Source organism: Maylandia zebra, linkage group LG7, assembly GCF_041146795.1.
Source record: "Maylandia zebra isolate NMK-2024a linkage group LG7, Mzebra_GT3a, whole genome shotgun sequence".
Taxonomy (NCBI): Eukaryota; Metazoa; Chordata; class Actinopteri; order Cichliformes; family Cichlidae; genus Maylandia; species Maylandia zebra.
In genome coordinates, this window is record NC_135173.1 from 49,715,894 (window position 1) to 49,740,464 (window position 24,571).

A 24,571-nucleotide genomic window follows, 5' to 3' on the forward strand; every position below is an offset into this window, starting at 1 on the left:
AATAAATCAATAATGGATCCTTTTATCTCTTTACAGCCGAGGGATGTATGGGTTTGCTCAAAATGTCATTCATGAGTGAGCTGCACTGTGATTTTGGTGATCTGTTATCAGCGGGTACATTTGCTCACATATTCTAATATGCTGACTTTATCTGGGGTTTTTCTCTGAAAGATTAAAGTTCAGATGAACATATCTAACTGTTAATCTGGTACAGAGGGAGCAGGACGTAGGCCTCTGAGTTTTTGTGTCAGGGGTTAATTAGTGATGTCTCATCCCAGTAACACGTTGAACAAATCCATCAATCACTTCTCAAGCAACACTTTTATAACCTCACTCTGTGCAGTTCACTATTCATCCTGCTACGTTCTCTTTGTGTCTCGATTTCAGTCTCATTAATGACAAATACGTGTTTTATATATACTACTATAGGACTCATATGCTTGACCTCTGCAGGGATATGAACCCGGCATCACAGTAATGCTGCCTACCCATAAAAGCTCCAGCTGAGGAGCTCTGTGGTGTTGTTTGTGTGGGTGTGAATAATAAACAGTGTAGTGGCAGTGGAGATTATAAAGAGCAGATAGCAGATAACAAAGCCTACACTTGATTTACTGGATAAAACTAATTTCGCTCGCCTTTTTTATGCTAATAAAGACATTTAAATTATTGTGTAACTTCTTGGCCACAAGCAGCTTCTATGGCTGTCGTGCCTCCTGAAAATGATGCATAAATAGCACGATTAAAAATTTTGGGCAGGGAGCTTGTAAGCATCCCACCACCACCAACACATTCTTAAGTAGCTAAATGTTAGGGTAATTAAATTGCTTGATATAAAAGTGATGAATGAATGCCTAAATAACTGTGCGACATGAGGGAACTTCTCTGGGTTTAGAGTCTGTGGAGACCTGAACGAGGCCTTCTATAATTACGTTTTATGATCATTTGATGGTAAAGTTATTTATTCATCCATAATTGTGCGGACACACGTTGACACGTGATCCCGTGTTGTCTCAACTATAATCTCTGCCTGCCTTTTCTAAATCTTGTGTTATTCTAGCACTTATGCCAAATACACACCTAATCACTAACTTTTGCTTGATGTAAGCCTAAACCCAAACCCTATGCTAATCTTAACTTTAAGCAACAATTTAGCATGTGACCGAGCTTTCCAGAAACCTTTGCCTGGATCTGGAGAAATAAAATAAAAAATAGGAGTACAAACACATTTGACATAATAAAGACAAGAGCAAAGTTGGGTTGTTTTTTTAGTTTTTTTTGCATTTAGTGTCTTTATAAAACAGATTTGCAAAATATAGCCAAGGCTCATTCATTTAAATACGCCATAAATAGCAAGAAAATACTTTCCCATTTCAATTCAAATATTTTTTTGTTACTTCTTTATACACGAATCAGAGCTGAACATTAGACGGAAAAAAAATTATTGATTTCTTGCAGCAGAAACCCCCCAAAACAAACCAAAAAAACCCCAAAACCCCCCAAAAAACAAAACACAAGCATACCGTGTAGCTAGAGCGGCAATCGATTAGTCAGAAATATACATCCTCTGAAGACACGTGGTCATAAACATTAAAACAAAATCTTATTCAAGTCTGAAATATCAAAGCACACATCTTTGGATGGATTTCTCATAGTCTTTTAAGAGCTTTTCTTTTCTTTTTCTTTATTTATTTACTCCTTTATTTTTACAACATCAGCAACAGAACTGTAATTAACACCAGCATGGCCAAAAAGTTTGGATCCATATGTACAATAGTGCAGACAAAAGAGCTTAAATGTGAATAAAGGCAGTGGAGGGATCGTAATGCATCATCGTGTCTCCTAATTAAGTTTTCAAGTGGTCTCCCTTTATTTTTAGAAAACTATAAGATGACAACTAAAGCATCCTAGCACCATAGATGCTTTTATTTGGAGAGCGCTGCCCTTTTTCAACACATAAACCCAACGACTTAAAATAAAAACGTGAAATTGTCTCAGTGAAGGGTTATTTATTGATTTATTAAGCTATATTTCAATTTTCTTTTATGTTAATTAAATCTACTTAATGCCATTTTTGACAATAAATTCCCCCTTTTTATACATTTGCGATCACGTGTTTACATTCTGCATTTTAAAGAAACAAATTTTTCAGTTTCAGAGGAATCTTATCAGAATTTAAAAATTTTTTTTACAGCGTTTTGAATAAATAATGCAAAAAATATACATGTACGAAAACGGCATCCCTCATAAACAGACTGTTTTGCTTCTTTTGAAGGAATATGTAAACATTCACGGGGATGAAGAAATAGACCTTTTTGTCGCCGTCGGCCACGACATCGTGCTGCAGGTACTCACGGGTGCTGCTAATCACATTCATTTAGAAGAGAACCTTCATTAATGTGAATAGTAAGACCTGTGTTGACCTACTGTTTCGTGCAGATGTGACAGAAGTCTGCTTTTTGATTGAATATCTGTTTGCCGTATCAGCAGGCTTCAAGCTATTCATTGACACGTCACTCTCTCTTGCTGTCTCTCTCTCTCTGTGTAAAAGGTGCTTTAGCTTTCTGGAGCAGATGAGATGCAGAGATTAAAGACATTTTCTTTGTCTTTTTTTTTCATTTTGTCTTCTGCAGACCAGTGTTCATTTGGCCGGCTCAGGGATGGGTGGAGCCCGCTCCAGCCTCATGGCCCAGGGGTTAGAGGTCGCAGCATAATATGGAGATTGGGTAAGCACTTCTTCTCCAGCTAGAGCAAAAGCAAACACTCCCCTCTGCCTCCCAGCTCCTGGCTTCTCCTCCTCCGAGATGTGCTTCCCTTCTGCCCGCAGCTCCTCCCTACTCTCCCTGCCGGCAGCGTCCGCGCTCTTAAACCCCTGACCTCTGTTCCCGAGGCCCAGCAGCTCCCCAAGTGCGTGACTCTTGACCCCCTGGTATGCGGGGCTCAACCTGCTCTCCTCGAACCGGTTGGTCGCAGCAGTAGGGGGACACAGGAAGTTGCCGGGGGGCGCTGAACGCCAAGCAGCTGGCTTCCGTCCCCGCCGGGGGCGTGAGATTCGGCAGCTCTGCCGCTTGATGTGTCGATGCAGGTGGTCAGACCGCGTGAAACTTTTGTAGCAGTGTTCGCACTGATACGGACGGACGCCCGTGTGGATGCGCAGGTGATTTTTCAGGTCGTAGTTGTGGACAAACTTGGAGTTGCAGTGAAGGCAGATGTAGGGGCGTTCACCTGTGTGCTTCCGCATGTGGATCTTCAACTTGTCTTGTCTGAGAAAAGAAGAAAACCGCACACTTTCACAAAATGAGAGTAACACATAAATCCTACACCATTGCCCTTTCAGTCATCGAGTTTTACAAGTGACTGATTTACAAAAAAAAAGCCAACACAGATGATTTCCTTTTAGTGTCAACATTAAAGTTCTGCTCTAAAAATAAAAGTGGAAACTATGCCAAAGTGGGAGGATGTAGGTAAGTGAGATACCACTAATGCAAAAGCAGAGGGGGCTTTCCACTTTACCGTCTTTGATATTCAGATGAGGTGAAAACAGATTAACCTCAGTGAAAAGAGCATGGGGTACTTTTCCGTTAACCCTGCAGTTTACACTCTTTGTATGCTAGATGAAGATGTCAAGATAATGCAAATTGTTAATGTGCAGCAGTTGGGTTTGCTTTCCACATACCTGGTGAATCGTACTTCACAGATTGTGCACATGTATGGTTTCTCCCCTGTGTGTGTCCTCATGTGCCGTGGCAGTTTCCCAGCTCCTTGAATGACCTTGTTGCAGATGGGACATTGCTGTGACGCTTTGGGCTTCATCTTCCTCTCCTCCTCCAGCTGCCAGGGGGGAAACAGCGCACCCAGGTGGGATGCGGAGCTCAGAAAACTCAGGTACGACCGAAAGTCTGCCTCATCCTTAATGGGACCCAGCGGATGACTCTCCGCTGGCACTGACCCTGCGTTCATAGTGCCGTCCAGGTTCGAGCTGACAAACTCCTTCAGCAGTTCGCCTTGGAGCATACTGGGAGGGACTTCATCTTTCATCTCCTCCTTTATGATCTCTCTTTTTACGGCCAGATCAAGGGGTCTGGAGGCTTCGAGTGGTGTGGAGGCAGGGAAGCTGTGGGGGAGCCTGGTTTGTGGTGAAGCCCCCATGTGAGGGTGGTGGGCTGGCTCCAGGAGCTGCTGAGGGAAAGCTGGGAACTCAGCGGCCCACATCGGGGGGTAGAATCCTGGGAGGAGAGGAGAAAAGTTGGACCTCCTGTCCAGTGCTGGCATGCGAGGGTAGAGCCCTTCCTGCAGGAGAGACTCGATGGAGAAATCTTTCAGAGCTCGAGTCTCAATGCTCTCCTGAAACACAAGTTTTAGATACATTAGTTTTAGAGCTTAAATAAGATAAGATTATCAACAAAAACAAGATGATATCCCCTGAATTTCACCTGCTTTCTCATGGTTTCTGGAGACTGCGACTGGGGCGTCTCCCTGTGCAGCCCGAACTGCTGGTGGTACTTAGAGGTGCTCGGAGGTGGCGAATCCTCCATCCCCGGGGGCGTCCGCTCCCCCCTGCTCGTGGAAGACTGGAGCGACCTCTCGCTGACATTGTCCTCTTCTTCCTCGTGCTCATCCTTTCTCGACCCTGCGTCCTCCTCTTCGTCCTCCTCTTCCTCTTCCTCCTCTTCTTCTTCCTCCTCTTCATCTTCCTCCCCTTCCACCTCTCTCCCACCCCCACCGCCACCCCCTCCGCCACCGCTGTCCATGATCTCCAGGCAAACGTTAATGATGCAGGGTATCTCCAGCATCTGAGCTGCATTCAGGATCTCTTTGACGTTTGACGCCGTCACAGTCAGCGTGGACGTGTAGGCGAACTCCAGGATGGCTGTGAGCGACTCTGGAGCCACAAAGTCAATTTCATACACAGCCGCGGCGTGATTGGGATCTCCGCCATCAGTAGTGGCCACTGTGAAGAGCTTCTTGAAGTACTGACTGCAGGCGGCCAGGACGGAGCGGTGGGTGCGGTACTCCTGGTCTCGGACGATGAGGATGACATCGCAGAGCAGCCCGTCGCGACGCTGCTCGTTGAGGCTGCAGAGGACGTCGCTGCTGTGATTTGGGAAGGGGATTCCGATCAGATCCTCCTCTCTGTGGTGGACCATCTTCTCTCTCTTTATCTCTGCTGGTTGTAGAGACAAAAAGCGGTACAAGTGAAACATCTGGTGGCAACTGAAAAAAGATACAAATTCTGAATCGTCACCGAAATTAATTCTCTTATTCTCGACCTGAAACTTTGCTTTTTAATTAAGCGGGGTTACATTTTGACAAGGTTCCCATCATTTATTCTGCGTCTTTATTATTTGTTAATATTTGTTGAATAATGTTTTAGGGAAAAAAAATTGAATCTAATGCACTATTTTTTTTTAATCCCAAAGGTAAGCTACTTTTATTTTCTAATTTAAAAAATAAATACCAGTGAATGGTTTTGATTTTTAATGCAGAAAAAAGTATAAATGCATAATTTAACAACATCAAAAAAGGTATTGAAAAGTATTTTTAAATACTGTTCATTTTTACACTTCAGATTTACTGTGTGTAATAAATGTCTTTGCAAATACTTTGATATACTCATCACAAAAGCTCCTTTGACGCTTTTCTCACAACTGACGTTATAAGAAATCTGAAAATACTTTCAATATTATTACATGTTGTTCAAGAGCCCTTTGGTTTTTTTAATATGGGGGGGATCTTTCAGGAAAAAGCCCACATGCTGACTTGAAAACAGTACACACAAGTGTGAAATATTATGCTGATCGCTTTAAACAGGTCCTGTTTAATTTCCTGTTGGCATTTGATGACTGGTCACATGTACTTTCACTTTGACTTGAAAGCGGTGAATAATAGTTCTTTAAAATCCACAGAGCTGGCTTCTTGCTTCCTGGCCGTGCAAAGAGCCTGCCCTGTAAACTTGACTTGACTCATCCACGTGGATGGTGCAGGATTTAATGAAGGCATGTTAAAGAAAACAACAAAGCGGGGTTCTGAAACGCCGACGCAGAGAGTGCAGCGGTAACGACGGGTGCTGCTGCTGTCACCGGTGACAAGCGGCGTCCATTCATGGGGTGAAGGCTTTCAAAAAAAGCTTTCATATGCGAATAAGGGGAGTCTCTCCGCCGAGGCCGATAGTGTTAACACAATGAGTGACAGTCTAACTTTATTAAAATATACTGTAGGCATGCTTGTTTGCGTGCCATCTGTGCAGCAAAAGCAACAAGTGGTAAATACAGCATGTCTCATTTCGAGCAAACATCACGTTGGGTAATATTTATTCTTGAATGTGTTATCATCATTTCTTGTTGCAAGTGTGTGAGTTAGGGAAGCCCATCATTTTAATAAGTCCTAAAGCGGTTCTTGATTTTTTTTTTCTTTCTTACTTCTTACTTTTCAATTCGAAACTGGGTGGTGTGATAAAAAAGTGTGTGAGAGACGTTCTGTGATAGCGCTTATAACGTCCATCCCTCTTGTCTGCGTCTATCAGATATGAAAAAGAGGCAAGCCGATACGTTCATCGGAACAATACTGTGTGTGTGTGTGTGTGTGTGTGTGTGTGTGTGTGTGTGTGTGTGTGTGTGTGTGTGTGTGTGTGTGTGAGAGAGAGAGACTGGGATGTGGTGAGAAGTGGAGAAAACGACAAAAGAGGTCAGATTGTACTCTAGATACTGTATCCTGTCAAAATGCTTACTTGCAGTCTATCCTCACTCATTTCACTTATAACGCGGTGCCTGAAAAGCCTGATATATAGCACGTTATTGTCTAAACGCACAGATGAATCTCTTCTCGGTCTGCTCTCTTTCTTCACATTTTCCACTCCACAGCTGCCTGAGCTCCCACCTGTTGATTCACTGTACTGTTGCTTACAGTTCTAGTGATCAAACCTCCGCTGGCAGGGTGCTCATTCATTCACATCTATGAATAGAGCTCAAACTTAGCCATCCGCACTTGGTGGTCACTGGAGGCATGTGTAGATAAATACTTTGAAGCAGCCCCACACACCACAGCTGCATTGTTGACTGAACCGAAATGGGCCAGCTCTGAAGCCACACACACACACATACAGACCCAAGTGTCTCACTTTCTTGAGCTTCCTGCAGTGAATCACGCCAGAAGTTAAAAAAAAAAAAAAAAAGGAAAAACAAGGAGAAAAAAAAACTATTTCAGAAAAAATCCCCAAGTTCACCTGCAGGTGTACAATTCAGGTACCTTACCAATCTTACATGTAGTTTATTCTTGTCGATCTTGTTGCTAGGGAACTGTTGCCATGTTCGTGCCATTGATACAGTGTGGACATAATTAAAATGTCTATAGAGGAGGTGGCAGTGTAGGATATATGTCCGCAGGCACGCACGCCGGCCTCGATGCGACAGTGAAAGTTACAGTGAGCTGGGGGGGCAGAGCTGTTTGATTGGCGATTTGCAAAATGGAAATGATGATGAAGATGTATGCAGCTCACATCACAACTTTACACTTTTACAAGGAATAGAAGTTTTTTTTTTATTGTATTCCCACGCCATGTGCACAACCTCCCTAAAAGTAATAACCTGGCCTGGGCAAAAAGGTGAGAGAATCTCCAGCAGGGAGAGATCAGATGGCCCTAAAAGTTCCCTAACAGGTTGCACAAACACCAGCGGAGGGGCCCCTCCCTGCGACAGCCTGCCAAGGCAAACAATAGTGCAGAGCTTGGAACAACACTGAGTGGATAAGAGCAGGAGAAAACGACTGGGAGGGCCTGGCGAACTCACTGTCTCGCATTCGTTTTTTTTTTTTCTCCTTTTCTTTTTTTGCTCTCGACCCATCCCACCCACTCCTGGAACTATGGGACACGTGCTGCTGTTGCTGTTTGTTCACCCACTGAACCGACGAGTGCCACTCCCCTCCCCGTTCCCACTGTTTGCCTGCCACTAGCTAGCACTAGCTCTTAGCGGCCAGCCCCTAATTACAATGTGGAGAGGATCTAAGGAGGATGTGCCACATAGACAGGGAGGGGAGGAGGGCACCGCTTTCCCACCACAAGGTCCTGGAGCGACATTTCATCAGCCAAACAAGTCTTAGCCCTTTAGACGCACACGCAACACCCCACCCACCCATCAAGGGGAGCGAGGGCGGCGACGCCTTGAGAAAGGGCACAAAGTGACTCGCCTTCTGTCCCCTTTTCAAACCAACTTCAAGTTATTAGCAATAAAGCTCAACTCGGTAAGTAGTCGTCAGGTTTAACAACCTGCCATAATGAGATGGCTGGATTTTTTTAGTGAATTAAAAAACAAAAAACAAACAAAATTTGTTTTTGATTAAAACTTTTAGCACCTGTCACAATTGCATCACCGCTTTAAAGGAAGAAGTTCCAAGTGTGGGGAAAAAAAAGTTCACACGAGTTCAACTCATTTACTAAACTGACCTCTAATAAAGGCTTTTCCGTCTCCCTCTCTTTCTGCCTTCCTGTACTGGCCAGCATCTCCTCTCATGCCTCACTTAGTCACCAACACTTTCAACTCAGCACTCCCGCCCCAAATTATGTGTCACCTCCATCCAGTGTCGTCTTTCTCCCGAGAACTTCATCTGCTCTCCGGGCACTGACCACCAGCGCCACCTCCTCCTAATGATTCTCCTCTTCTTCCTCTTCCTCCTCACCACCTCCTCCTTCTCTTCCTCCACCTCGCTCTGTCCGTGTTGCAGCTGTATCATCATTATGCCTAGAGTAGAGTGGCTAACTTGTCCCCAAACCTGACTGCTCAGGCCACAAATCACCAGCTAATGTCCATCTCAAGCCTTGTGACGGGCAGACGCTCATTTGGCCTGTGCGCTCCAACACCCAGTGCCTAGTTTATTCCTGTCAGGCCCGTTCATCCACCTGACCCCCATGCTAAATCACCAGCCGCCAGAGTTTACCCCTGTCACCGACTGCCCATAGCAAACACCTGCGAAACAACTGTCACAGGTGGACAATTGCACAGCCAATAATTTACAGTATTGACAGCCAAAATTCACCCCCCTTATTAAGGGAAGACATTCATTTGACCTGCTGTGTAAACTAGTCCATTATCGCCAGTGAAACAGCAGTGCACCTCGAGGAGACACTTCCATGGTTAGTGTTAGTTTTGAGCCTCTAGGCCGCATGAAGGGGGGGAGATTTTTATATTTTATCTTAATTGCTGTCAATTAGAGAAGGTGAGGAAGGAGGACACAATGCCAGTTAAACTTCATGACTGGGGCTTTATTTTCTCTTTGCAGTAATGGTGAAATGTCAGGGTCAAAATCCGAGTATTTAAACAGAAACCGCTGCTTATTTGGAACAGTCAGTGCTTTAGGAATTAGTGTGTGTGTTTTAACAAAAGCACAGAGGTTTTTTTTTAAGTATTGTTAGCATTTAGGTTAAAAAAAAACCCCAACTAAACAAATAAACTTTTGAAGCTGTGCACTTCAAAGTAACTTCAAACTACAGATTCACAGTCAAATGCATAAAGTGCCATTAAATACAATGTTATACTGCATTGCTCACTTAATTAATTCAGAAAGTCTGCAGTTATTTGTACCTTTGGCTAGCGCTCAGCCTTGACTGATTAAAAATGAATGATTCATTTAAAGTTAACACTGGACCTGATCCAAGGTCAGTTCAAATCGCACGGCTCCTTAAAGCGCCTCTTTGCGCTAAATGTCATCTCTCGAGCCTTTCAGGGGGGCCCACAGTTACCCGCCTCCGTCTCAGTCACCCCAAAAGTTTACTTTATTGCCAATAAAACAAGAAAGATTTTCAATCACACATATTCAGCTTGAAATAATGGACAGTTTCTAAATCTCATCTGATACTTTCTTCAGTTTGGCCTGAGGAAAGACCCCCAAAAATGAGCAGAGGAAGTTAAAACCCAAACCACAAGTAAGGATGGTACAGTATAAAATGATCATTACAGCATTTTTTTTTTAAAAAGTTGTTTCAGTTTTCCAGTTTGCAGTTATTCACATTTATTTGTATTTTTAAAAGTCAGGCTTTTTAAACTTTACACTTAAACAGGATAATATTGAGTGTCTTTACTAAGCTACACACTGGCAGGTAAAGCTTAAAAACTGATTGGATTAATTGAGATATGATTAATAAATCATTAAGCAGACTTTTAACATAGTGTGTAACTGCATGTAGTTTACCACCAGCACGTCAGCATTACAGCACAGCCTTGTTTTGCATCTCTGTATGCCGCTGAATAATGCTTTCTAAAATGTGCTGGTTGTAGGCAACTGTATTTACATTTTGTTCTGTTCAGTTGGCTCCAACAAAGAATTTGATGTAGAATAAAAAAAGAAGACCAGAAACTTTAAAAACAGCGGCGAGTAAACAGTTACAAGAGCACTACGGGTCACTGCTTTTTGTAACTTTATGAGCTAAGAGGTCTTATAAGCTGACTTGCTGTAAACAATCATTTACAGCTCAGCCTCAAATCCATAACATGTTTTTTTTTGTCTATTTTGTCTGTGCTCTAAAACATGCCCCCTCCCTGCTTTTTAAAAAAATTACCTGAGTATTTGTGGATTTAACGGAGAGTGTCATATAGATACAGAAACTGTAATGTGTAATTACTTTTGGAGACAAAACACGCACTTAAGTCCACCGAAACTACTATGTTTGGCATTTCCAAGATGTGTTGTGATGCTATAAATGCCTGCGCTATTTCCAGCATCTTTACGGCACAGTGTTTACACTGCACAGCCCGAATAATGACACGAGTCGTTAAGTGGTTTTATTGACCTGTTTGCACCTTTTCGGGCCTTTATGGTCTAAAGCGCTCATTTGAAGTGATGCACACAACCCAAAAGTGCAAGCTGATTCACACGGGCGCACACACACACACACACATCCTCTGTAATACTCAGAAATGATTACACACACACACACCCATGTGGATGTTCCACAAGTCTGACATCCAAATAAATTTGCACATGTCTTGATACGTTCCCCCAGCATTCCACAGATTTCAGCAGGCATCACCTACCGTACCTTCTCTTTCTCAATTCCTCTCACGTGTCTTTGTATTTCCAGACTACTAAGAAGCTCCGCTGCTCCTCACTTGACCTCTCAGCATAGCTCTCTTTAATTGAAACACAGCTGCCTCGCTCTTTGCCCGTCTGTCAGTCAGTCCATTCACAAGCTCCTCACACTAGATTCAGATACCCATTCACAAAAAAAAAAAAAAACACCCCAGGAAGGAAAAATATCCAATGAAGGGAAGCAAAGCAGCGCAGCAGAGGAGAGCAGAGAGCGATTCTTGGGTTTGTCTGTGTAGCCGAGTGGCTGGTGTGGAGTTTAGAGTCAGGCAGGCTCACTGTTGTGTGTGGCTCATGTAGGACGAGTGAGAGAGTGAGAGGAAGAAGGGAGGGAGGGCAGCAGCTCTGCGCTGTGGAGATGTCGCACCACTAGTTTTTATAGCAGGGTGGGTAGCTGGAAGATAATAATACCCCATCCTCCTCCACAACACAAGTTTAAGCGCAGTGTGTAATAAGCCCATGGCGCAGACACCCTCTGATTTAGGTCAGACAAAATGAATTTTTAGTTGTGTTAGAGTGGATTTTGGTAGAAAGGGACCGGGGCAAAAGAAACCCGAAGGGGTTGTTTGGGGAGACTGAGGGAGGGTAAAAATGGAAAGGAGAAAGAGAGGGAGCGAGAGACAGAGAGAAAAGTTGGGAAAGCGTTTTGTGCACCTCTGTTGGTGAGTCTCAGACTGAGATGAGGAGAAGCAGAAATGCAAGTGGAACTTAAATCAGGTTAGTTTTATTCCCACACCTGCTCTTTTCTATTCTATTAAAAATGAAACTTGAAATAAATCTAAAGCTATTTCCACAGGAAGCCACACACTGACCCCACCTTAGAGAAATACTGATAGCAAGAACTGACTAGTTTCTGGAAAAAGAACCTAATAAATCAACCTATTTTGACCTGAGAGACTTCTGCATAACCCCGTTAAACTAGCTGATTCAGTCAGTGGCGTTAATTTGAAAGGCTGTATTATTTAAAAGCTGTCTGTATCTGAGACAGAATTAGACCACAAACGCGACAAAAGAAAAAAAATACCACAAGCGTCTGTTTACAGACCTTTTATTTTCTCTCTCTCTCTCTCTTTCTCGCTTTGTCGAACCGTTGTTTCAACTAAGTTTCAGAAACCCGGCCGTGAAGAGCAGACGGCCAACGTTAGAGTCCTGTTTTGAGTCAGAAAGCGCCGAGGCAGGGTAACAGTTGGCGAGCACCACCACGTCAGTCTGTGGAGAGGAGGAGGAAGTTCATGCAGAAAAAGGTGTAGAAATAAGCCATTCTGTAAAGGCTCGAGCACAGAGGAGGAAACTCGGTTCGGCAGAAGTTTTGAGGAGATGTTAAACTTCAAGACGAGATTGCCTGTTAAGCTCCTTTCTGTGTTGAGTCAGATGTTTGTGATGGCAAGACGGAGGGAAAGAAAAAGGGAGAACAAGTGTTTCCTTTGCCTTTGCTTTCACACACGCGCGCACAAGCCAAATGTTATGACAAAGCACATTCACAGTGTCGAAAAAGCCATTGGGTTTTCCTGTGTGACATCATTAAACCACACCCTTTGTCATACTTCACTGTTTTTATTCGTATAAGTTTTACCGCCTAAGCAATATGAGAGAGAGCGGCAGTCTTGCTGTTTAAAGGCAGCAAGCGAGATCCGAGCAGATGTTCGTCCACGATGGTAGAGCACGCAGCGAGCCATTGTTTTCCTGGTGGCTGCTGGACCTTCAAATCTACTAAAATATTTCTGACCGACCGTATATCATAACCGACAATCAGACAGTGAAAGGAGTCAAATTGTGTTGAGTTAACCTCCACAAACAAGTACACATCAGAGCGTACATCAGACTATGCTATGCCCACTTCCACTTGGGGAAAAAATGGACCAAAGCAAACCGCAGCCCATGCCCACGGTGGTTTACACTGTTTTGTACAGGGTGAGAGCCCAGGCCAGTTCGCATTGGCATCTAGTATATATAAACAGGGTAAGCCACTAACTGCTAGCAGCCCAGCCAGACGGCCAGAAAAACAGCGTTTGTCTTCCTAAAAAGTTCGACTATCTGTTCTAAACACGCCTGCTGCCGTCACAGCAGCGCTCTGTAAGTGGTACCTGTGCGTATTGCTTTGTTCTAAACTCGGAAGAAAAAAAAGCACACAAAAAGAAGTGCAGGCTTTTGAACTGCAGATTGAAAACAGTCATCTCGTGGCGCTGACATGCAATTTGTTAAACACAGATTTGCCATGCAGCTCTGTGTTTGGTGACAAAACTTCACAAACGTCTATGGCAAATTAATACGCAGCTTAATTTAAAGGCCTTTAAAACTGCTCGTACAATCTCAGCTCTGCCTATCTTTCTTTTCAGGACAACCTGAACATGTTATATGACTTAAATCAGAAAATCTGGTGAGAAATGTGCATTAAGGCCAAAAAAAGTGCATCTTCATCCCATATGCAGCGACGAGTTTAATTGGCTTAATCACAAAATAACATAAGCTATTTTTAACTGCTGTGCAAATAACAATCAAACGTTTTTTCTGTGTCTCTCAGTCTTTTGTGTTTCTCTAAGCTAACAACTCATTCCTCCTCCCCTTTCTCCAGGAAAAAGCGGTGGATCTTGCCGCCTGCTCTGTGCGCGCTCACAGTCATGAGGGCTGAGTAAGAGTCATCTGTTTTGTCTGTCCGTCTCTCTGACTGGTGTGTCAGTGTACCTGTTTACTGCCACCTGCTGCTCCCAGCAAGATACACATACAAGGGCACCAGATTGGCACTTTGGATGGGGGATGGGGTGTGAAGCATCATTACATAAAGTTGATATCATGAAAACTTTGGTGCTATACTCAGCTTGGCCTTCTGTGCAGACCATAAACACGGCAGTCCGATTCTTAATACTAAAATTGGCTCTTTTTGGCACGTCTGAGAAGATCTCATCAGCATCTCAGATGGTCTCGTAGCAGCACAGCAGCCACGTATCACAGAGTGAATTTTTACATGTGCCACTGGTATGAAATAGTGTGATCCTAGACTGCTGCTTTTTAGTTCGCCTTGTTTGGCAAACAGGGCCCTGCCTCCGCCACCTAGCGTTTAGGTAGACGCTTCTCAAACTAGCTGCAAAGAGGTATTACAAGGATGCCTGGAGAGTTGAGGCTGTCTTATGGACGCACTTTGGTTCTGAATATCTGCTGGAATCACTTTTTCTTAAGTGTTCCCAAAAGACATTCATATTGTTTCATCAAGTTGCGAATATGCCAAACTGACTAAAGTAGCTGCATAAATATAGATTTCACCTCCACAAAAGTGACCGACCACTTTCTGATGGGATAAATGTGAACTCTGACCTGAAGGGGGTCTGTAAAGCAGTTCTGGATTCTGACTTTTCAAGAAGTACTTATAACTGCTAAGAATCAGTGTTAAAATGCAGCAGTATACACATAGCCCACGAGCGTGCTAAAACAGTTCAGGGACAAGCTCAGCTGACCTTCCCAGGATTAATAAAAACTGTAGAGGCAGACAAACACGACCGGCCAAACTCATACTTTGACTCTGAAGCCAGGTGTGGCCTGGTGTGGGAGAGAAGCAGGAAAGGGAGGCATTCACTACCCCCACTCCTCTTCCATCCAGAGATAGGGCATCGCAGCAGCCTCCCAGGTCTAACATCCCTTGCCTCAAGTGCCAAGGACAGCCAGGCACTTGGAGATGCAATGTTGATTAAACACAAAGGGAGGGTTGAATGTGTTCAAACCCACTGCAAGCTCTGCCTCGCTCACTCGCAGACAAACATTCACAGAGATACACACCCATCTGTCATTGCACTGAGGTCATTAGAACTCACCTTGGAGCATGCCATTTGGGTGAGTGAGACGAGGGCGTTTCCTGTCTGCTGACCTGTCTGTTTTGGGCTTTAACTTTCTCCCATTGGGCCTTCTTTTCAAACAGCCTAATAAATATGGGAAGCTTTGCCAGAAGGGAGGTAAAGAACTGCAAGTACTCAGTGAAAGTCTCACACAGTTGGCTGCACTCCTTTGTATGAATCCACTGAGTGTTTTCTTAAAGGTAAATTTGATCATTCGTCATGTTTGAGGCCGCTTTTTTGAGAAGAATGTATTCAAGGCGTAATAATCCCAACAAAATGTACAAAGAGTCATGGCCCCGCTAGCGCAATTTGACTTCAGAATGGGTTTTGTTGTGTTTGCTGGATTGGTTTGGTGTCTGTATTTTTGTGTGAGCGTTGTGTACGTGCGTGTTTCGCGAGGGTCGTCAGGTGAATGAAGACAACTCCTTACGGTGATAACGAGAAGGAGGCCAGCCTTGGTGGGACAGCCTCTGTCTGCCCTCAGGTATTGTGTGTATGCTGCACGCATGTTTGTGTGTGTGTGTGCGAGTGTGAGAGAGAGCGCATGTGTACGTGTGTGTGTCAGCAAGAGAGCCCTCGGGCACTCTGGCACCTCCTAATTAAAACCAGTCAGGCTGCAGGGCAGGGGAGACAGATGCCTGTCATGGAACACACACACATGCACACACACACATGCACGAGGTGGCGGACCGCTGTGAACCGCATGCACACTGGCAAAATACACAAGCTCGATGCGCAGGTCAGCTATTTTTGGAGGCGAACCCAATTTCATCCCACCCACTCAGGTATCACAGCAGGTAACTAATCTGTGACAAAACACAAGCAGAACTTATAAAATGATCCACACACGGAAAGCAAATATTCTGAGATAAAGAACGTTGAAATCTGCATGGACGGGGTTAAAATTAATTTGACTAATCTGGTTAGAAAACAAAAGACAGTGAGCGATGTCTCATTAGAGTTATTTCGACCTGAAACCTGCGTGTTTGTGTGTTTGGCAGCTTAAACTCAAACGCTCTCTCTTACGAAGTTGTGAACCACAGTGGCCTCTAGACTGACACATCTCTGTTTCTCCCAAGCACAGAGTGAGGCATAATTGTTCTGTGTGTGTGTGTGTTACCTGCAAACTCTGTCACATTTTATCTCCCAGTGAAGCACCTCGAGCTGCAGGCGACTACATATAGTACTTAGCAGGCTAACTGCTGTTTGTCTGGGGTAGGTGGGTGGATCAAGGCATGTTGCTCTCCTTTCTCTCCCAGTGATTAGATAGCATAAGCAGGCCAGCTAGCCTAACCCACACACTCATGTCTCTAAAACTGCCATCCAGCCCTGCTTTCTCTCTCACTGCCTCTCACACACAGGTGGGTGGACCCACTTATTCAACCCAGATCTTTCTTTTAGACATTATGAAATCACGCTCTCTTTTTTCCTTCTCCTCCCTTTCTTCTTTTCTTCATCTAACTCCCTGATGCTGAATGACACGCGGCTCTATGCTCTATATGTTTCCCCGCACTGTACGTGCGGCTGTTCTTCGTTTTCTAATTTACCAGCCAGTCATTTTACCCGATTGCCAAACTGCCGAGAGCCAATGCCTTTCTTTGTGCTTGTCGCCAGGTTAAAGCTAGGTGGGTTGCTAGTGGTTACAGGGGCCCTATTTTGTATTATCTAGGTAACATTCAGGAAACACCCACAAATTGTATGTGAAATGCTTCACTGCGCAACCACATTACAAATTGCGGCTGCCACTGACATTTCAGATGTTGAAATGTATGACAAAAATATTTCTCTGATGACTATGACCCTGCTAAGGAATGCATAAAAAAAACCACTACAAGACACTCTGTGATTTAGTAAATACAAAGCAACTGTTGCATTATTAATAGAAGTTCATAACATGAAACAAGTTTCTGTGTGATCGAGTTTGTTTTTGCAGTTTTGCGAGACCTTTCAGATAAAGCACAGACACACACAGCTCAAAAGTAAAGCGATATATTTATGTAAAGCAGTAATAACTTAAAGGAACCCAAATGCCTTGATTATGTTGTTTTTGAAGAGTTTAGTGTCAGGGTAGGTGGTGAGCAGGAAGTGTGAGGCAAGAGGTGTTCCCAGGAAGTCAAAGTGTGCGAGTATAATCGGTCGGTTTATTATTTTTAAGAAAAATACTGGATGTGGAGATGAAAAGGAGGAGCACTGTAAACGGAAAGATGGGATATAGCTTGAAAAGCAGAGGGTGTGATCGAGCCGACCCCTGGGAGAGAAAGGGCCCACCTCCCTCCCCCCGGCTGCTTCTGTCGTTGGAGCCAGGCGCTGTGTTTCGTGAGGAACGCAAAAGTACACAAATCCCACAGAAGGAGCTTTTTTGGCAGGGCTTGGGCCTCCCACCCACGGCAGCCTCTTCAAGCCTCCTCCCATCCTCTATTCATCTGTGAGGGGCGGCTTACTCACCCAGCCCAACTCCACACACACACACACACACACACACACACAGAGAAAAACACACACACACAACAAAACCTGGACCTCGATCCTACGGAGGAGGGCGGACACGCACGCGTGCACACAAAAATGGCTCCTCTGCCATTGTAGACATGCAAACACACGCAGCGCATTAACCTGAACACAAGTTTTTGCGGGTATGCGTCTAACAGATCAGGTTTTTTTGGAGGGCGTTTTTTTGTCCTCTCTGCTTTCTGAGCAGTTTTCTTAAAGAAAAAGAATCAGATTCAGGACAGCTGCCGTGATGACATCTGTGTCACAGAAGGTTAGCATCAGATTGTGTATCCCTGTGTGGATGCTGTTACATGGGCATGCCCACATGCTGTCAGGTGGGAAGAAGGCGTGCGGACTCATTCACCGTCAGTCTCACAATGAACACATTGCATAATTCTTCAGATGTGAAGCCGCGTCTTCATTCATTTTGACAAATTGATTCAGGGCTGTTAAAATCTCTTAGTCAAGCACTTTTTGTGCCCTTACACGCCGGCTCGCTAAGCTAACCGGCTTGTCGTGATCTGCACGGCATACTGTAGGTGAGATTATACAAACACCGGCTGAAATCTGTCCCGGGTAATGTTTGTTAAACACAGCCGACGTAAGCGAGGCCCTGCAACAAAAGACCAGCGAGGATCAGGTTCAAATCACTAATCCTAGAGAGAGAAAGAAGCAGACGTGGAGCTGTAGTCAGACGAGAATAGGTGTGGTAGCGTCTACTTGATTTTATCCCCATCTAACCTCACAGCAACAGGAAAGAAAGCTCTGTAAGGTTGTTTTTTTTTTTTTAAATTAACAATGATGGCTGATAAGCTTTCAAGCTGATATCTTCTGTACATGCTGCTTTATTGTATTTGAAGTTTTGTTTTGCTCACATTCCCTTTATCATCTCGCACCGCATTTTGAGGAAGCGGCTCATTTTCTAATTTTCCATTCATTTTCATACGATCCATCTAGTTCTCTGATAAACGGAAACACACTGCGTATCTAAATTGAGAACCTGGTGATAATAATGTGGTTCGTGAGCTGTGAAGCTGCTTTAGACCACAGCTGCCTGTTTTTAGGTCGGTACTGGAAACTGAGATCCTTTGTCATAACCTGTTGATTAAAACCACCGCTCGTTTGTACAGTATTTGAAGCATATAGTGCATAATTGCAAGGTTTTTTTTAAATCAGCCGAAGGTTTTGGATTCGCCACTTCAGTTAGGACCATGCCAGCCTTACTAACACGGAAAGCAGGACAGTTGACATCTCGCACAATGATTCAGTCGTGTCGTCTCAAGAATACTTCAGTACCTTGTTACAGTATCGTGTATAACTGCCCTGTAATGATACTCTTGAAGTTATTCGTGGCATTTGATGAGGAGTCACAGGAAGAGTGAAAGAAATGTGAATGTCACACCTCTGCCCCCACATCTGTTGCACAGAAGCTAAGATTGCTCTAAAACGCGAGCGGTGATTAAACGGACTCCTGCCGGACAGATGTTAACCCATGTGTCCGATCGTCTTGTTATTACTTCGTCAGTTAGAGGCATTGTATGATCAGGCTGTGCTCGGGCCGATCGTACAGTCGCAGATGCGAGATTAAAGTCACGTGCAATCAATCTTCGTGTAGTTCTACAAGCTGCTACTACAACAAAAACAAGTAACAGTAAAAAAAAAAAAATGATATCAGTCTTTCAATCTGTTCCAGCTCTGTCATGCTTTCACTTGCTTCCTCCCTTGGTGTGCGGTTGCTGTTTGAAAGGGGGAGTCTTTTCACTCACTGTGTGCACATCTGTTGCGAGATATGCACAGAGAAAAGTTTCTGCATAGCTGAGCAGTCTATTTTTTTTACATTTTTTTAAACATATATATTCCATCGTGAAAAGTTTGAAACATGGAGCAATTTGCAATTTTAAATGGGTCGCACAGAAGAGCCCGATTCTGCAAAAGGTCAGCCATCCGTTAGTTTGATTCTGGTGCGCAGGAGGTAGCCGGCAGCTTGTGTATGCTTTGAACTTTTTTGTTTTGTTTTTTTTGTCAGAACAGAGAGAAAATGTGAACCTCACTTTACGACTTTTTCGATGATGACAAATGATAGCGTGACAGAGAAAAGAGCAGAAAAGTGAACAGAGACAGCGAGATGTTACTGACCTTTTAAGAAGAGAAGTTTTGATTTCAGTTCCTCTCTCACTCCCTGTCAGGAAACACAGCACTGTCTCAGCACTGGCAGACTTGTGAAAGTGAGAGCAGGCACGAAACACACTCAAATTTGCTCTGAAGGTGTGTCCGTGATTTGGGGGAGTGAAAAGGTACCGCTCCACGAAGCGGTTATCTAAGAAACACAACAAAAACAAAAAAAACCTGCTACACCCACCAGCCTCAGCCAACACCCCTCCCTCCGTCTAAACCAAAACTATTTGGCAATGTTCCCTACAAGTCCACCTGTGCTTAGGGGAGGGGAGTGACACACACTCTAACACTAAAACAAGCCAAGCCTAAAAACCTGCTTGCACGTTTGACTGGGGTGGTATGATTACAGCTGAGAAATGACAGAGCTTAGCTGTGGTGCTGACTAGAGCTGAGAGAGTGCTCTTGGGCCTGACCAGTGCCTGAAGGTCTCGAGCCCGAGACGACGCTGGACGAGAGCTCCAAACCAGGAGCATGGGTTAGAAAATCCGAGCAGTGAGGCAGGAACTGGGAATAAAATAGTCACAGTAAGGCTGATCTGCAGGGTGAAGGGAAAAAAGTGGGTGGGCCTTTACCTGTGCCGACCAGGAGCTCCAGGGGTTCATATCAGGTGTCGAACAAAAGACGTATCAGGGGGAGAAATGAAAGGAGTTTGAGAAAGGTACGGGTGGTAAAGAGTCGCTGACAGCGTCTGAATGTACTTGGGCGTGTGCTCCACTGTAACAGCTCGTACCTGGCAAGATGTTGGAACCATTGTGTTGCTCTGAAGCCCGTAATGCAGCATAATGGCAATATAATAAGAGGGTGTAATCGGTGATGTAAATGTTGCTGGGCGATAGAGGGGCAAAAGGCTCTGTGTCTGTCAAACAAGCCCCAGAGAAAAGCTGCTGTTTGCCTTTTCGCTTTAACACGTGGAAATGCCACACTTGTGAAAAGCAACCACATCACTTGATTAAAGTGTCAATGATTCATATTTTTATACCGTAGTAAGGCATCAAATGACAAAGTGAAAACAGCGCGGAAATGTGAAAGGATTTCATCATTCTTACAGCGTGAGATAGAAAAAGGTTGTTCAGCCAAACCTGCAGCTCCTGCCTGCTTTATGGAGCCCTGTAGTGCGTTTAATCACGTTTAGCTACATTACTGTTTTGGATCACTCTATAGCATTGACTGCCAGTCAGACATACCTGGGACTAGCTGTTGAACACTGTGGGGAATTTAGTTGCTAATGTGCCAGGTGCTTCCCTGAGTGACTGGTACAGACTAAAAGAAAAAAAAAAAAACATCATAAAAGATGAGAATATTGCCTTGTAACATCAGAATGAGCAAATATTTGCTAACACGTTTCCTAAAGAAACCCCATAAAGACAACCTTTGACATCTAACTCCAACGGCCTTCTAAGGGGGGAGAGTGTGAAACGTGGTGATCTGTCAGTGATATGTTCACAGCTTGCTAGTGTTGTGGCAAAAACAATGATCTCAGTATCAATACATCTTCTGTGAGCCCTTAAAATACACAGTATGCAAGGAAGGAAAGTGGTAAAGGGTAGGTGGTCAGTCCATCATATTTGCTAGACTCCATATTAAAGATGGACACTAACTCTGGGTGTGCAGATTCTTTATGCTCACCATTGTCTTCTTTTATTAGATTTTTTTTTTTTTTTTGCTTTGTTTTTAGGAAGGGCTCTCCATATTTGGATGAGAAGGTGGTGCTGCAATAGACCAAACAGATGCTTTAGAGACAGCCGGTAGCCACTTGCCACTTAAAGTAGCTGCATTATCCAAAATTCATGAGATCAATTCTTAATTTAATATAAATGCATGAGTTATCAGAAAACACCACCTCCTGTGAGGTGTCACAAAAGGTGAAAGCAGCTACACATGTTTATTACAGCTGGGAAGTTGCGCATTTTAAATTGGGGGACTGTCGGAACGGGCTCACTTTGGAGTCAGCCCCAAGTGGCCATTCAAGGAAGTGCAGTTTTCAGCTCTTCTGTGTTTGCTTCATTTTGTTTAAGCCCAGAGGAGAAGCTGCGTGGGCTGCTCTTACCTATTTAGCTCTGTCTTGAATAAATCTGTTGCAGGATTTGTTTTACAGTAACGTACTATTTTATAATTAATCAGTGTGCAAACAAACAAACTGACAGGCAATTAAAACCGAAGATTCCCAGGCTAGGTTAGGGTTTGAACCAGTGACAATTAGACATAAGAACATACCAACGTGATAGCTCTGGCATCCTCTGGTTATTGTCTTTTGCAGGTCCTTGGTACACACCCAATATGTGTTTGATTATTTTATGTCCTGTCCCTTGCAGTGTGCTTTGGAACAAGGATTCCAGTATTTGCTTTCTCTTTTTTTATTTGGCATAGAGACATCGTACAATAGGACAGAAAAGCAGGTGTAACACAAATAACACTGAGCTGATCTGTCTGTGCAGCGTTTTCTGTTTTTCTTTTTTTTTTTTGGCACTGTTGTTGTTGATAAAACCTAAAAAGCCTGTGAGGAAATAATCATTCTTCAAAAGGCTATACTGAAATTTCAAACCCTATACACAAAAGCAAAAATAAAACTCTCCAGTATCAATTCGTGAAAAGTACAGGTATACTCCGTATTTCAGATGTGGCGTAATTGCAATGCAAATTCAGCAGCGAGAGATAATTAGTGCTGAAATTGCCTGCAGTGGTGCAAACAAAACTGACACATTTACACGAGTTAAAAAAAACGAAAAACATTTGAGCTTGAGCAAAAAAAAAATCTTGCTTTTCTCCAAACTGTCTCAGAGACAGAACAAAACTAGAAGGAGATGACAGAAAGTTGGAGTTACTGTGTGTGTGTGTGTGCGTTCTGAGATCACCCGCGAGATGTTGAGTTAAACAGAAACACACAGATCGTGATACCTAGCAACAGCTGTCGTCTGAACACGTGGGACATGGTAGGAAAGGTTTAGATTTTTTAATAAACTTCAATTATTAAATCAAAATAATACAAATTTGGGGTTAATGGGACTATTTTGCCGTATTACCTCTACCATCACCAGACCTGCCTAAAAGTGTACCATGGTCCACTTTTGCCACCAGCTCTGCCTCAATTCTTTGTGCTACTTATTCAGCAAAGTGCTGGAAACATTCAGAGATTTTGCAGATATTGCAGCATATAGCATCACACAGTTGCTGCAGATTTGCTAGCTGCATGTCCATAATGTAAACGTCCCGTTCCACCACATCCCAAAGGTGCTCTGTTGGATTGAGATCTGGTGACTGTGGAGTCCATTGGTGTACAGTGAACTGCCATGTTCAACAAACCAGTTTGAGCTGATCTGAGCTTTTTGGCATGGTGTGTTATCCTGCTGTGAGCAGCCCTCAGAAGATGGGTACACTGTGGTCGTAGAGGGATGGACATGGCCATCAACAGGTAGGCTATGGTATTTACACGATGCTTAATCAGTACTAAGGTGCTAAAAGTGTGCTAAAAAGTATCCCCCACCATTATACCTCCACCAGTGGCCTGAACCATTGATATAAGGCAGCATGGATCCATGCTTTCATGTTTCTTAGTGCCTGATTTTGACCATACAATTCAAATGTTGCAACAGAAATCAGGACTCATTAAACCAGTCAGCATTTTTCCAACCTTCTAATGTCCAGTTTTGGTGAGCCAGTGCGAATTTTAGCCTCCAGGGTCTTCTGCTGCTGCCCATCTGCTTCAAGATTCAATATATGATGCATTCAGAGATGCTCTTCTGCATGACTTGGTTGTAACAAGTTGTTATTATTGCCTTCCAGCTGGAAGCAGCATGTCCATTGTCCTCTAACCTCAACAAGGCACATGAGGAGTTTACATGGGTTGCTGTCAGCATTGAGGTGGTCCATATGACAGCTGATACTTTAAAATCAGGTGTAAAGGCACATAACCACTCTAAAGTCCTTAGAGGTGTATGTAGAAGATTTTGCTACGTTTGCACAGTGCCATGCTAGCTGTTCGCAAACTTTCTTATCTTTTTATCCCCATGTTAAGCGCATAGATATTAAGGCTGATATCAGTGAACACGTTTCATTCCAGAAAAGTTGAACTATTAAGATTTTGAGTCATTTTTTTTTTTCTGTAAATGACAGCTGTACGGTTTCAAAATGATTTGTTCAGTACACTGTTATCTCGTACTGTTAAATGCTATGATTGATGCACATAAATATAGCCGGCATTATTTAGCTATGAAAGTTCTATAAAGGCCCTCACACACACACACACACACACACACACACACACACACACACACACACACACACACACACACACACACACACACACACACACACACACACACACACACACAAATACATTCAAAGAAACAAACAAACAAACAAAAATTCTCAACTTTTTTCATAGCCACTTAAAACAAACATGATGGTTGGTTCACATTCATTAGCATAAATCCGTTGGCAAGGTTTACCACCCTGTTAATTACCGGGGTTTCTGAGAAACTTAAGCAGGACGAGACACATCAAGGGCAGTGCAGCCGAGCAAAAGAGGAGTTCTGAGAATTTTGATTCCTCGCCAGATAAAAAGTGAATAATCTTGTGCAAATGTTATTTTTGGGGGTTTTTTTTCCTCTTTTTTTGTATAAACAAGTCTCCTCTACAGCATGCATAAATATCACCTCCAACACTGATTAAAATCAGGATTTTTAATTATGTCTCTGCATGCGTCTGCTACCTGCTGTTTTCACGTGCGAGAAGCCGGGGTCCAGGGTACAAAACTTCCCCCTTTGAATACGACAAAGAGAAAAAGGCGTTCGGTACACAGAACATCAACTCGAAGTTACACCCACATGCTGCTGTTGCTTTCATCCTGCCACCTGTGGAGTGGGTGTCACCATCTTATCCACCAAATCTGTCACATAGACCTTTTTCTGCTTACAGGCCATCTTTTGGGTGATGAAATCTGTTTCATGAATAGCATTTGTGTGCGTATGTGTGTGTGTATTGTGAGGGTTTTAAAGTATAAGAGCAGTAAATTC

At 43.6% G+C, this 24,571-nt stretch overlaps 1 protein-coding gene across 4 annotated transcripts; it reads right to left on the minus strand.

Annotated features, from left to right (window-relative positions):
* Positions 1 to 1,257: 1,257 nt before the first annotated feature.
* On the minus strand, positions 1,258 to 19,683 carry zbtb7c (zinc finger and BTB domain containing 7C). 4 transcript variants are annotated; one of them, XM_004549627.6, is made up of 4 exons: positions 19,521 to 19,683; positions 4,431 to 5,161; positions 3,674 to 4,341; positions 1,258 to 3,260 (listed from the first exon to the last, which is right to left on the minus strand). In XM_004549627.6, exons 2-4 carry the CDS (start codon positions 5,142 to 5,144, stop codon positions 2,639 to 2,641), a joined length of 2,004 nt encoding a protein of 667 aa, XP_004549684.3. In that variant the 5' UTR covers positions 5,145 to 5,161; positions 19,521 to 19,683; the 3' UTR covers positions 1,258 to 2,638. The 4 variants fall into 4 exon arrangements, with proteins under 4 accessions (XP_004549684.3, XP_023010977.3, XP_004549682.3 ...); XM_023155209.3 differs by having other exon boundaries at positions 4,431 to 5,164; XM_004549625.6 differs by lacking the exon at positions 19,521 to 19,683 and adding an exon at positions 11,024 to 11,776.
* Between the last annotated feature and the right edge of the window lie 4,888 nt (positions 19,684 to 24,571).

Bases quoted from the DNA above. Each gene is read 5' to 3' on its own strand.
- zbtb7c (XM_004549627.6), bottom strand. From the start codon at position 5,144: ATGGTCCACCACAGAGAGGAGGATCTGATCGGAATCCCCTTCCCAAAT. The intron at 4,342-4,430 runs GTGAAATTCAGG...CTTGTGTTTCAG, and splicing joins CAGAAACCATGAGAAAGCAG to GAGAGCATTGAGACTCGAGC. The intron at 3,261-3,673 runs GTATGTGGAAAG...TTCTTTTCTCAG, and splicing joins TGTGAAGTACGATTCACCAG to ACAAGACAAGTTGAAGATCC.